A 15,606-nucleotide genomic window follows, 5' to 3' on the forward strand; every position below is an offset into this window, starting at 1 on the left:
GCTGGCCAGGCTGGTCTCAAACGCCTGACCTCAGGTGATCCACCCACTTCGGCCTCTCAAAGTGCTGGGATTACAGGTGTGAGCCACCACACCTGGCCTTATCGTTTTTCACAGCATCCTGAACATTACAGAAACAAAGGTTAATATTTGACCAATGAGAATATTTGTTTTTTTTTTGTTTGTTTTGTTTTGTTTTGTTTTGTTTTTTTAAATTTATTATTATACTTTAAGTTGTAGGGTACATGTGCATAACGTGCAAGTTTGTTACATATGTATACTTGTGCCATGTTGGTGTGCTGCACCCATCAACTCATCATTTACATCAGGTATAACTCCCAATGCAATCCCTCCCCCCTCCCCCCTCCCCATGATAGGTCCCGGTGTGTGATGTTCCCCTTCCTGAGTCCAAGTGTTCTCATTGTTCAGTTCCCGCATGTTCTCACTCATAGGTGAGAATATTTGTTTTTTAAAGTCTAAATAAGTTGCAGCCAAAAAATGCAAAGCCATCTTCTAATTAAAAATTTGTCACTTTTTTTTTCCACAGGCTTTACACTTAAGAGTTTAGGCTAGAATTTTAACTTAATGTTTACAGCTTTTTTTCTTAGCTAGGTCTCTCCAAAGGAAAGACTATACAGTCGTGTTTTTAAAAGCTGCCTGAGAAATTATGTATCTTAATTTGTTTTTATTTTATTGGTTACTAATGCTTTAACTGACATCACCAAAAAAGGGGAGAATATGGAAACATTTAGAATTCAGAGTTTATTAATTGTAACAGGGATTTACTTTTTACATTCATATTACCACTAAAGAATATCTACACAGGCAATAAAAGAATGCACTTTAAACTGATTAGCTAAAAACTCTAAAAAACTTTTTTTAAAGCAAACTGGGTGACTCTCCTAAAACTGTGTAGTTTTCTTAAAGGCTTTGAACTGGGTTCACAGTATGTGACAAATATATGTAAACATTAACTACTTTTAAAAACTGGAAAGTGTTCCCCAGCAAAGAATCAACCTTTCAGGCTTAAGAATTAATTTAATATGCAATGCTTTTAAGATTTTATCAGCATATTACAAAATGAATTTATATAACAAGTTATATCACACATACTCTCATTCTAACCAAATGTACTTAAACATTCATTTGGCTATGAAGAGATTATGAAATATGTAATGCCAATATAAAGAATAAAATTCATCCTGAGACATAGAAAGGAGAAAAAAATCTAATTTTTCTAGAGCCAATTATAGCCATGATTAAATTATTCTATTTATTCCTTACAACAATATATTGAAATAGGTGTGATCACCTTCATTTTACATTTGAAAAGAATAAAGTTCAGCATGGTTACATAACTTGTCCAGTTCACAAAGCTAGTAAGGACAAGATAAGAAGATTCGAACCCAAAGCTCTCTGCAAATTTCTGACTGCTTATGCTCTTGCTACTACTAACTGCAGAACAACATTCCAGAGGGTAAATAGAAAAACTCACAAAAAAAGAGATATGTAGATATTGTATTACAGTCTAAAATGGAGTAAAACTGAATGACTGAAAAACTCACATGGAGAATAAATTAGAAGAGTTAGCAGAAGAATACTAAAACAACCAATTCTAAACTTTTCAAACACACACAAAAAACTGAACTACAAGAAAAGAAAAAACAACCATAATCTTAAACATCCTTGAAAAGAAAAACCTCAATCCATTACTAAAAATACTTCATTGTTTTCATCCAACATGTCCCCGATTCCATAGTTACCTCCATTCAAAATCTAAAATTGAAACCAGGATGAGAGTTCATAAATGTTTTCCCATCATTCTTACCTAATTCTTTGCTTAAAAGGTTTAGAAGGAGATAGGTATTAACAAGTGCATCACTATCTAGAGAAGTTTTTTGTTATTGTTTTGTTATGTTTTGTTGTGTTTTTATAAAGAAACTAACCGTTCTTTCACAAGGATCTAGCCATTAACCCTTTCAAGAAATAGTTACTTAATGCCTACCTTCGTTGCGGCACGGATCCAAGAACTAGAAATACAAAGTCATACAGAACTCAGCAGCTATCTTCTGGATATTGCATCATGGGGGAACTGACATTTGAACAAACAATTTTAGAAAAGATGCATACATTGTGAGAAATTCCTCCAGGTGAGTTTCTCTCTTCTAACTTGTCTTATTGGGTATGCCAAGAATGCAAGGACCTGACTGATCTTTATCAGTGTCATTTCTCAGGATTGTGTTTGCAACAAGCAACCTTGAGGGATAAGGTAAAGCCTCTCTTCAGTATAAAGAGTAGGCTTGTTTATTGCTTGCTAATGGAACAGCTGGTAACCCAAGTTCACTCCTTCTTGGTTGTGATGCCACCCTCTACATACACAGTATATACCTGGGCCTAGGTCATTTTATTCCTACAGGATATGGAGGCAAGGAGAACCAATATAAACACGATGCTCATGCTGCTTGCTCTACCATAATAGTCTTTTGTCTCTGACTCAGAAGTCTCATGTCATCTGCTAACATCCATGGAAGAGTTACAGGCAACTTCCTAGCTTAATAAATTGGATGAAATCCCAAGCTCAGCATACTAATAAAAATACATGAACTGATATGAATGATTACATAAGCAGTTAAGTTTTCTTGGGAATTAGTTTCCATGAGACACTTGGGTTGGTTCTGAATGATGAATAGGAATGGATTAGACAGAAGACAAGGCAGAGCATTCAAGACAGTACAATATTATGTACAAAAGAACTGAGATGGGATAAAGCACAACATGTTCAGGGAACTGAAACCTAAGTATCGTCTTAGAGCTATTACAGTAGGTGAGTCCAGATGACTAAGAGTCTTGTATACTCCATCAAAGAGCTTGTCTGCTTGTCCATTTCTTCCTGCATATGGGAAACCACTGATGGATTTAAGGAAGGGAGTGGTAACATGTTCAAATTTTCATTCTATAAGGTTACTTCTAGTGGCAATAAGAAAATGGCATGGAGCAATCTTTAGGTAGGAAATGAGCCATCAAGGAATAGAAGGTAGTAAGTCAAGAAGTAGACAAAACAGTCAGTAGCCTATTTTGATACTTTGAAAGCCTGAATATGAGTCTATAAAATGCCTAAACTAAGGGGCTGCAATAGGAATTATAAGGAGAGTATTGCTCCCAGAGATATACAGAAAGCAGAAGTAAAAATATTTATAAATCAGGTAGGTATGAAGAATGGGGGAGCAGCAAGATGAATCTAGGATCACTTTCAGATTGACAGTTGTAGAGAGAAGTCAAGGCTGAAGATGTATTTGGAATTCATCTATAAGTGGTAGGTGATCATTTGGACATGGATGGGACTACTCAAGTAAAATTGTAAAGAAAAGAACATACAACAAGCTGGATGCAGTGGCTCATGCCTGTAATTCTAGCACTTTGGGAGTACAAGGCAGGAGACTCACTTGAGGCCAGTTCAAGACTAGCCTGGGCAACAAAGCGAGACCACGTTTCTGGAGGAATACCTAATCGAAATCATAGTGACAGTCACTGAGATGGGAAAGCAAATAGAACAGAGCCCTGTATGATCACTCACAGAGATGCTGAAGTCATCCCAACTGTCAGGAGACACTGGAATAGAAGGAGACTATAACTTTAAACAAACAAAGTGTCCAAATCTTTAACAAATGTGGAGTTGGTGAACTGTAGAATGGAAATGAGGCTCAGTGGGTGGTAAAACAACTAAATAACATGAATTTCTAAGGATGAAGAAGAGTACAGATTTTTAGGAGAGAGCTAAAACACACTATATCATGACCCTGTGACACAAGAAACATTCCTGAGTGAGCAGCCTACAGGGCTAAAAGGAAAGGGATGTCCCTGGAGAAGGGTCAGATTTCAACTAAACTAAAAATGTGTGGGCAAGGATACACTCTGTTAAGACACTATGGACATAGGGATATTTGTTCACAATGAAACTTGATTTCCAGAGGGGCGAGTGAAAATGATTTGGTAAGAGATTTGTGTTCAGAAGACTATGAGAAAAGGAAGTGTATAACTACAAATGAATAGGTGTGTTAACAAGTAATTAGAAGGGCTTGCATCTGTGGTACTCCAAATAATGAAGTGTTTCATAAGGCATGGGTGGAATTAACAAGATTTAAGATTTCAAAGAAACTAGCAAATGTACACCCTATGGTGCTCTTGAAGTGTTCACTGGTTTTAGCATCTTTCTTCATGTGCTATAGGGCCATTATGATAAACAAGCAGCATCTTTACCACAGGAAGTTGGATACCAAGTCATCAGACACTGGAAGTATAGAGACGCTAAACTCATGTAACCCTCACCACAACTTTATGAGACAGGTACTATTATAAATCCCATTTTGCAAACGAAGAAATAAACACAGTGGTAAATTGTTCAGTCACACACCTAGTAAGTAGCACAGTTACAAGCAATCTGGTCTAAATACTGTGCTCTGAAATGTAAGCCTCCTCTCTCTCTAGAAAATATGTAAACTAGGAGATCATACAAAAGGAAAATATTCCAATTAAACATGTCATTGTCAGGGTACAATGGAGGGTATTGTGTTCAAGTTTCTTGGAATCAGATGTATTGAAGCTGACTTGAATGTCTACTGCTCCCCACTGTCCCCGCTCTCACAGAAACAAAAATGCAACTGACCCATGGAATAAATCCAGAAATAAATGATTTATTGAAGCATTAAGAAGATAGCTGATCAAAAACAAACAAAAACTAGTGGAGAAACATGAGAACACTATTGGAGCCAGATCTGCCTAACTGCTACATTCCTGTCCCTAGAGACACTCTGTGTCACACTCAGCCAACCAGAGTGTGATCCCAGGAAACAAAGGCCTCTGCCCTATACTCATCTCCCTTCTTCATCTTCCAGAATGTTTCAGTCTTTGCTTTGTTTACTTGATAAGAAATTTTTTTAAAACAGGTGTCCAATATCATGGAACAATCATTAGATTTTTTTCTAAAGGATCTCTAAAAAAATTGAAGAGAAGGTTTTCCCTATCCTTTGTTTGTACATTGGTAATATTCTCCTTGCCACTCTCACGAGGTTAGAGTTACTTACTTCATCATAGAAAGGGATAAATAGAATGTATAAGTCTTATTTTCACTAAATAACTTAGAAAATATCTGGTTAAATGGGTTAGATTGCTTTTTAGATAGGTATATTTACCTATCTAGGTAAAAAATAAATAGGTATATTTATCTATTATTTATAATAAGAAGAGCTAAATGTAAACATTTCCAAATGCATCATCTTTGGAAATCCCAACAATAACATCCTCTTGTCAAATAAAAATAATCAGACATTAATTTCATCTATTAATTTTATACAGTGTGTTATCCTTATATATTAAGAAAAGATTATAATTATCAAGCATTGGTGTTATAAAAGCAGATGGGGTTTTGAAAGACAATAATAATTAAATGAGGCATGCATAATTTGACAACTCCTAATTACTGAGACTTCAGTGGTTATTTATGCATCTGATTACTTGTTGTCTTATTGTTCTTTCTTTCTTCTTTTCCTTTTTGTTACCTGGTGTAATGACTACATGACAGCTGAATTTCTACCCTGTCCTAACTTTGCTGATCTTTAAGAAACGGGATGTCTGCAATAAAAAGTTCCCTTTACAACCAGACCAGCTGAGACTGGTTAGAACTGAGACAGGCAAACGACTGACATCAAAAAGACCTCGGGCTTCATTATAATCTTATTTTCATACTATATGACATGCCCACCAGCACCATGACAGCTGAAAAAGACCATGACAAGGACCGGAAGAGGCCATAAAAAGACAAAAAGGAAAGCAGCACTCCGATTCACCATCAATTGTGAAACCGATGGAAGTTCACCACCAATTTCCAGAAAAGAAATGCATGCTGCTCCTCTTGCTTTTTATGTCCTTTATTAGAGAAATCCTTTTATTTTAACCCCCTCACCCTTCTCTAGTTGAGAAGTTGATTTGTGAGCCACGCTCCTGTTTCTCAATTCCATGGACACTGAATAAAGCCTGCACTTGATACCCACTTTCGGTTTTGTGTATAGGCTTCATGACACTGAACAGGAAAAGATCCCATCTTTTGGGGGCCAGCTTTGTCAGTAACATTCTAGATGAACTCCTGCAGTTCCCATTTTGGTAAGGTTACTATTCTATTCTTGGTCATTCAATAGGAGGTTTTTAAATTTTAAACAATGACAAGAAAGATAGAAAATGATTTTTTAAAAAGTAATCAGACATTACATAACTGAAAATGATCAAAAAATTACCTTGAAAGCATCATCATTTTGAGTTTGGTTATAGTAAATCCAGCTTTGTTTATAATTTCAATTATTTCTCCAGCCTTTGATATTGCATCTGGTTTAATTAGGGCTAGCGTTCTATAAGGAAACAAAAAATAAGTTTGCAAATAAAAATAAAACGAGATCAACAGTTTTTATTTATAATTCCCAAGCAGCAGTAGTTTTCTCAACAATCATCCTAGATCATCAAAATTTGAAATTAATTATATAGAAAAGTGTATTAAAGACATCCCTTAAAAACTTATACAAAGTAAGCGTAGTATTTTTCCCATGAACATCAAAATTAGATACTAAACTTGGGGGAGGGGGGAAGTTTAGGAAAAAAAGCACTAAAATTGTTATTTTTAATGTATCCGAATGAGAAAACACAGGCATTTAGAATCTCCAGTTCTTAGAATACATTTTGTACAAAGGACTAATCTCTAAAACAGTGCATTAAATATATTATGAGCTTGGTTTCTGATCTCTTAGACTTCAACATATGTATGCTATCTAGTCAGTTCACCACTGATTTGGAAATAATTATATATTCTTCTATTGATTCTTTATTCATAACATGGGTGATTGCATGAAGAATCAAATGTCTTCTTATACAACAATGTATATGAATTGGTAACAACGTGCTAACTTTTAAAATCATGTTCTTCTCCAAGAGGATACATCAGAACAATGCACTCTCCCCCTCTGAAGATTCAGAATTAAGAGCAATTTGGAGATGAAGATCACCTGAGGGTCCTCATTTTACTGATGAGGAAACTAGGCCTACCAAGGTAACATGCCAGAGGTTACACAACCGGTCAGCAGCATTCTCAGGACAAAACACCCAGCTCACCAGACTCCTAGGTCTGTCCTTCCACGTGACAAATAATGTTACTATTAATATTATTAAAAAGGGGCATCATCACCAAATTCTCAAGAATATTATTTGCAAACGCAATATAAAAATTATATTGGCTGGAGTAATTCTGCTTTTGTGATAAAGAGTTGCTGCCACTTTCCCCTCTGCATTTCCAATTGCTCTTATAACACTGGCATTAATTCAAGGAATCCATAAAAGGAGAATGGTTGGTCTTTTCATTGTTGGATTTTTTTCACCAATAAGACAAAGTTAGCTCAGGATAAAATTCAAATATCCTTACTTAAATTGGATATAGCTTATGGCTGAGGTTTAAAACTGTAATAACAAAAGAAAGTGTTCATCTTAGTGTGTTTATTACAAATTATAGCAGATAATGCTTTTCTTTGTTTTAAAGCAGATGAGTCAGTTATATTACTTTATATTGTCTAGCTTCATTGAAAACACACTTAAAACTCTTCACTTTTTAATTCATATTATTTAAATATTTTAAACCAAACTAACCTATAAACTGTTTATGCTCAACTCTGGAAGAACATTTCACTGACCATGGCTGTTAAAGAAAATATAAAACATGGCAGTAGTCATCAATGTCTATAAACAAGAAGCAATGTGAAAAGTCTAAAATTGACAAACAGCTTAAAATGTAATTTGATTTTCTCTTAAATGCCTACTAGAGACAAAAGATTGATTATGTGATAAATGACTCTAAAGAAATTCCTCTGTCATGTCTTTGCTGCTTAATTTTTCAGTAAGTAATAGTAAATTGTATTTTGGAGGGAAAATAAGAGAAATGTCAGGCATTATATGTGTTAATTTCAAAATAACGATAGCACATGAAGAAACAATAGGGCAACAAAGATATATCAGTAGTATCTCTGTTATCTGTAACTGCATAACAAACCATCCAAATATGTAGTGGTGTAAAACAACAAATTCTCAAGGTTCTGTAGGTAGGCTGTGCAGTGGTTTTACCAAGAATCATTCACACAGCTGTATTCAGCTAGTGGACCAGCTGGGGGCTGTGCTCAGCTGAGACAACTAGGCTTTTCTCTCCTGTGGTCCTTAAGGAAGCTAGACCAGGGCTCTTCAAATACCACCACACAGCAACCAATGTACAGGCAATTGTCAAGTGTCCCCTTGAGTCATGTTTGCTGACATCTCTTTGGCCAATGCAAGTCACGTGGTCAAGCTCAGCGTCATTATGAGAGAAAACCACGAGGTATGATTCATTGAGAGCCATCAGTGTAACAATCTACCACTTAGTAATCCTCTTGCCTGCGCTGAGGCAAGCACTGTAAGATGCAGCATGAGATACTCTCCAAAGAAAACAAAAAATTATAAAAACCACTATTTAAGATTAAAACTTCTTAGCAATACACAGTAACTACTTCTTGTGAAAAAAGAGTTTGGCCAGCCTTCATGAACCCAGAATATGGATTTCCAGAAAAAAAACAATTCTCACAGAGCTATGCAATAAATGTCTTCATCAGGTTCTGAGCAAAAATCACAGTAAACATATTTTTGAGACAGATGACTGACTGGTATACAATAAATGTCCCAGATAGTATATAGTGCTATTGCTATGTAATAACGTCTTAGATAGCACAGTGCTACGGACTCTTCAAATGCCATTGACCAAAAAGAATAAATATGCAAACTTTCATCTATGCTAATGTATGTAACTATTCTAAAAGGTATTCATATTTGTCTTAAGTATATAAAAACCTATTCTAAACATCAAGGCTAAATTTTTGGTTTTTCTCATGCTTCCCTTACAAGCATAACATGTGTATCTGCCCCATGGATAAAGGAAGATTGTCTCAAATGAGGCACCTGTAATTTGGAGGAAAATTCAGTGAGTCAAGACTTTTGCTTGGCAACAATAGCAAAATTATTCAGAACAATTCTTCTACCAAAAACTAAAAAAGTTGATATTTTTAAAAATCTTTTAAAAATTAAAGATAAATTGACTAGATCATAAATAATTACTGGGACAAAAGTGGAAAAAAAAAAAAAGTAAGAATGAAAGGTAAGAATAAAAGTTGTTTTTGACTTGACAGCATTGCCTATCTGGAAACTCTGAACTTTGCTTTGTAATACATCATTGGGAAAGGGTAACAGAACCCAAGAGATGATCCTTCCTAAACCAATCTGGGCCCAAAGGCTACACCATCCCCCTTAGGGTGAATCAAAAACAACCAAGTCTTGAATGGCAATACAAGTTCACATCATCTAAGCAGTCTCAAAACTTACAATTTTTGAACTACCAGTCATACCGACTGCTAATGCCTCTGGGAAAAAGAAGCAAAGACAATTAATTCCCTCCTAGTAGGAAAGTAACGTCATCCTGTACCTCAAATAATTCATATGAAAATGCATATGACACATATAATATATACATATATGCAATACACCCACACATACACACATGGCAATCATACAGAAAGATAACCACACACACATACACACATACAGGGACAAGGCCAACATGAGGGAAAACCAGGAGAAACAACAGAAGAGAGACCCACAAATACTTCAGATACTAGAATAATCAGATAAAAACTTTAAAATATCTGTGCAAACTATGGTTAAAGGACTAAAAGACAAGTTACAAAATATTATCAGGCTATAGAAAACTATAAGCTACAAAACTGAATAAGTAGATCTGAAAAAGAAAATATTAGAATATCTTGTGATGAAAATACAATAATAAAAAGGAGAACTAGATAAAGGGTTTGACAGAAGAAAGCAAATTCAGAATGAAGCACAGAAAAACAAAAAGATACAACAGAGATAAGAAAATAGTTTCATGAATGTAAGTGAAATAAAGACATTTTCAGATGAGAGCAAACTGAAAGAGTTTTCTATTAATAAACATACTCAAAAGGAAATTACTTTTTTAAAATGTAATTTAAGCAAAGGTAAAATCATCACAAACAGAATGTTTCAGATAAAAGAAAGGATAAAAAGCAAAAAGTGAAGAAACCTAAATGAATACTGATTACATAAAACAATAATAGTAAATCATTAGGTTCATGGAAAAACAAAAACAAAAAAAATACACAACAAAAACAGCATATAATTCAGCAAAAATCCCAGCAAAAATTGAGCTAAAGTCTTCTGAGATTCTTAGATTTTCAAGAAGGAAGGTGAAAATATTAATTAGATTTAAGTTTTACCAAGTTAAGTACATATGTTGTAGTTTATAATGTAAACACTAACTGTATGCAGAAATAAAAGCAGATGAAAAAATCCTCAAGCAATCCAATCAATCAAAAGTAAGATAATAAAACAGGCAGGAGAAGAAAGCTCAGGATAAGATGTCAGAGTTAAAGCCAAGTATATTAGTAGTTACATTACAAATAAGTACTCTATAGTAGATGCAGGTTATAAAATTGTATTTATAAAAAAAAATTTTTAAGATAATCTGATTGGATTTTAAAGCCTAGATGACGGGTTGAAAGGTGGAGCAAACCACCATGGCACATGTATACCTATGTAATAAACCTGCACGTTCTGCACATGTATCCCAGAACTTAAAGGAAAAAAAAGATACAAAAAGCAAACAAACAACAACAACAAAAACAACTAATGAAAGGCATACTTAGAATAGAATACTGAAAATCTAAAGTAAAAAGAATGGAAAAGGTATACCATGCGAATGTTAACCAAAAGAAAGCCAGTGCAGCTATATTAATATCAGAGAACGTAGACTTTAAGGTGAAAGGCATTGCTAGAGATGAAGATGGTCTCTTCATAGTAATAAAAAGTTCAATTTACCAAGAAGATATAACAATTTAAATCACCTAGTAACATACCCTTAAAATTATAATATAAAGACTACATAACTATAGGAAGAAATAGACAAATGATAATTACATTAGAAAAGTTTAACAAAGCCTTGGCAATTGATACAATAAGCTGCCCAAAAATTAGTAAATATGTGAAAGATTTGAACATCACAATTCACAGACTTTACCTAATGGATGAATATATAAAACTATACAAAACAACTGCAGACTAAACATTCTTTTCTTTTCTTTCTTTCTTTTTTTCTTTTTTTCAGAGATGGAGTCTTGCTGTGTTGCCCAGGCTGGAGTGCAGTGGTGCCATCTCAGCTCACTTGAACCTCCCGGGTTCAAGCAATTCTCCCACCTCAGCCTCCCAAGCAGCTGGGACCACAGAAGCATGCCACCACACCCGGCTAATTTTTGTAATTTTTTAGTAGAGACAAGGTTTCTCTTGTCTTGGCCATGTTGGCCAAGCTGGTCTCCAACTTCTGACCTCAAGTGATCCACCTGCCTCAGCCTCCCAAAGTGCTGGGATTACAAGCGTGAGCCACCACACCTGGCCTAAACATTCTTTTCTAACACACATAGCTAGTTAATAATTTACTATTCTAAGCCAGAGGCAAATCTCAACCAGTATGAAAGGCAAAAATCATGAAGAATATGTCCTCTAGACACATGCAATTCAGCTAGATTCCAATACAAAAAGAGAATAAACAAATCTCCATATGTTTGGAAGTAAACATAATTCTAAATAAATAATAAACCAAAGAAGACAACACAAAGAAAGTAAAAAATATTTCTAACTGAATAAAAAATACATATCAAAAATAATAGGATATGATTATAAGCAGTATTTAGAAGGAAATTTGTACCCTTAATTGCATATATTAAAAATGTTAAAAATTGATAGAGTACATAATTCTGAAACTACTAATAGCAGAAAAGTGGAATAAAGAAAATTGGTCAGTAACCACCAACTTAGAATTGTGTGTCTAGCAATAGTACCATTAAAGAAAGAGGGTAAAATAAAAAACATGTGCAAATTAAAAAGAAACAGGTAGCTTACAATGAAGAAATGAAGGATAACAAGAAGAGAAATTATTCTAAAAGGACAGGTTGATATGCAAGAAGAATTGGTGAACAAATGTTTAGGTAAATCCAAGCAAATATTGTTTCTATCAAAATAAATAAATAAATAAACAAACAAATAAATAAAAGAATGTCTAACATGCAGGCAAAAAAACCTGAATGTCCAAAGACAACAACAACAATAACGAAACTATGTAAGGTTTAAGAGAAATTAGAGCCAAAGTGTCCTAAACTTGTTGTATGACTTGGGAGAGAGCCATGTTATTATAGAACTTTAAGTTAAATACATGAAAAAATTTCAAGCGTAACCAATAAAGAATAAGTATAAAAATCACATAACCTCTAAAGCAACAGAGAATATAGTAGGCAGAATAATACTACCCCTCAAAGATATCCACATCATAATCTCCAGAACCTATAAATATGTTACCTCACCTGGCAAAAAGGACTTTGCAGAGGTGATTAAGATTACAGGCCTTGAGATAGTAGAGATTATTCTGGATTAATTCCCAAGGGCCCAATCTCATCACATGAGTCCCTAAAATCAGAGAATCTTTACTAGCTTTAGAGAACCAGAGAGATGTCAGTGTGGGGAGGACTCAGCATGCTATTGGTGGCTTTGAAGATGGAGAAAGGTGGCCCCAAACCAAGGAAAGTGGATGGCTTCAAGATGTTGGAATACGCAAGGAAATCGATTCTTTCCTAGAGCCTCAAGAGAAATGCAGCCTTATCAACACCTGATCTTTACCTGATGAGATCTGATTGAACTTCTGACAGAACTGTAATATCATAAATTTGTATTGTTTAAGTGACTAACTTGGTGCTAATTTGTTATAGCTTCAATAGAAAACCATAAAATATTAAAAAAAAAAAAACTGAAGAGAGGAAGAAAAATTTCTTCAACTAATCCAAAGAAAAGGCAAGAAGAAAAAATAGAAAAACAGCAAAACAAAATAGAAATATATACAAAAATATCAATAATCACAGCATATTTAAATGTACATGTAGTAACTATACCAATGAAAATATAAGGGTTCCAGATTAAATTAAAAAAAAAAACTATATGCTATTTACAAGAGATATAAGACATATCTTAAGCATAACAGGGCAAGACTAAAAGAGATGGCAAAAAGATATTCATTAACCCAAATACACTATCAGTCAAACTCTTTCTAAGGAAAGATGGCTCAAGCTGGAGCTGGAAAGGAAATTGAACTCTAATCTGTTAACTGACGAAGGACCATATGACTGAGAATTGTAGAATGGAAAGGCAGAATTTTATCTTATTTTAAGGAAAAAAATATCAATTTCTCTCCGGGAATTTAATAATGAGAAGGCATTTTTCATTGTATTATTTGGGAGGCAGTTGTACTGTTGTTGGGTCTGTCGTACAATCAAGAGCATGCCATCTTGGACAATGATACTATAGGTAAGTAAAGATGAGAAAAAGATTGGGGGTGAGTTTTTAGCAAGGCCTTTGTTACTGAACTAAGGTGTTTCTCTTTGGGTGCCTTTCAGCAGCCAAAACTCAACTGCTCACCACTGGTCCTAGGACAATATACAAAGTAACAGTAACTGGTATTGAGGGAATGGTTTCCTAAAGGTGACAGCAAGACTAAACTAATATTCATCTGGTCTCTTCTCCAAGAAGTAGCCATAGTCTACTAGAGCATAGCAGCCAATTGGCTTAAAGGTATAAAACCCAGAAAACAACTAGGAATGTGTACCCTTGCTCCTTATGAGTAAAGTAACTTCCATCCCTGTTCCCATGAGAAAGTGCTCTCTCTCCTTCTTCCATTTGCTCCTCCACGTCTGGACATATTTAAGGGTTTCTGGTTATACGTGGCCCTATCTCTTTTTTCTCAGACCTGCAGGTCCTCAAGTAGGGGATAGTGTACAAGTAAGGGATAGCGTATTGTTCTGCTGCTTTCACATGTTAAGCACGTAGTAGTCAGAGTCCAGCACCTGCAGTGGAAGCCTGTTTCTCTCCAGTGCTCTCTCTCCTGTGCTCCATGGGCTGGGAGGCAGGATGAGAACCCTGAGCAAGTGTGCCCTCAGTTTGTTCAGTAGATCCACCTTTTCCTCAGGCGGGCTTCTAAGTTCCAGATCAGTGTAAGGGAAGAGGAAATAGGATTAGAAAGAAAACCTCAACCATTCTCAAACACAGCTTTCACAAGACAGCCTAAATAAAATTAATACTTAATATTTTGATCTACATCTGTCTCCTGTGTTAGTTCTTCATCAGTTAGTAATCTGGAAGGAAGAATGGAGACTAACTGAGCTCAAGAAATGACAAGCAGCTGTTTTAAGGAGGAATGTAAAAGATAAAAAAGAGAAGAGAAATAAGAGAGATTGTATGAAGGAGACAAGTAAATTGGTAAGATTAGGTCCCCATGTGGATTTAGGGATAAAATACATATGGAACTCAAGGACAGCTACCAATTTTCTATGTATGTGATTAGGTGAATGTTGTGTTAGTGCATACATAAGTAGGTTTTTCAATGAAAGAGAATTAATTTAATTTTGAATTTGTTAATTAATTCAATTTTGGATTTTTAAGTTCCTGTGAAAAATCTACATGGAAAAGTTCAGGAAAAAGATTAAACATATGGTTTTACAGCTGGGGTGATGACATAAATTTGGAAAGCAACACATTGTTGAAGTCATGGAGTACATAGAATCGCCTGGGAGGGTATATAGAATGAGAAAAAGAGGGCCATGAACAGAACGCTGGGGGAATACCAGGAGTCTTTTTTGCCTCTGAGAAGGAATGGCTCTGAGAAAAAAATAGCCAGAGAGACAGAGGTGGAAGCAATGGTAGGGGTGGGGGTGGTGAAGTGCCATAACAACCAGGGGAAGACAGAATAATAATTTTTAAAGTATTATAAACTTAATTTATTTATTCCAGTTGGGATGGAAGAACAGAAGAGGTACATTTTTGGCATTTATTAAAATTAAATTATTTAATTAAAATTTTTAATTTAATTTAATTTTAATTAAAGTTAAAATGTCTTTTAATTCATTTATACATTAATTACGATATCCCAATACTGTAATCCTGTTAAACTACGTAATACCTGAACCCGGAAGTTGTTTCAAACTTGATATAGCCAAGATTTTATGACATTTCCTTCTAATGAAATTTCTTCAAACATGTATCTGATGATACTGGCAAATCTTCACATAGAAAAAATGTATAGTTCATATGAGTCAAATTCTAATATTAGAGAATGTATGTTCGTCCATAAGAATTGTTAAACTACATAAGTCTAGAAAATATATAAAGTATTATTTCAGTACCTTTTAAAAAATTATCAATTAAGCAAATGCTTGGAATTTTGGGGCTGTATTTAAAAACTCAAAAGGTGATTTAGGTCAAAAGGTTATTTAGGTCAATCTCCCTACCTCCAGGGAGAAGTATTCTTAAGCCCCTTCCAAGCACAGGTCTCATCTAGTTTATGGCTTTTTATCCACATACCATTTCAGTACATCTCCAAGAGGACAGGAAAATGCATACTGTGACTGAGTTCCTGCTGTGATGGAGCCTCAA

At 34.8% G+C, this 15,606-nt stretch overlaps 1 protein-coding gene across 9 annotated transcripts in view; it reads right to left on the reverse strand.

Moving 5' to 3' along the window:
• NME7 (NME/NM23 family member 7) overlaps nucleotides 1-15,606 on the reverse strand; it is a 207,820-nt gene that overhangs the window by 152,332 nt on the left and 39,882 nt on the right. For all 9 annotated transcript variants that reach the window (XR_012420493.1, XR_012420552.1, XR_012420498.1 and 6 more), the window contains one exon: nucleotides 6,285-6,395. Coding sequence is in view for 6 of the 9 variants with exons in the window: in XM_005539923.4 (XP_005539980.1) it covers nucleotides 6,285-6,395 (111 nt within the window). In the remaining 3 variants the exon portion in view is untranslated. The remainder of the gene's footprint in view (nucleotides 1-6,284; nucleotides 6,396-15,606) is intronic.

This window comes from Macaca fascicularis, chromosome 1, assembly GCF_037993035.2.
Source record: "Macaca fascicularis isolate 582-1 chromosome 1, T2T-MFA8v1.1".
NCBI lineage: Eukaryota > Metazoa > Chordata > Mammalia > Primates > Cercopithecidae > Macaca > Macaca fascicularis.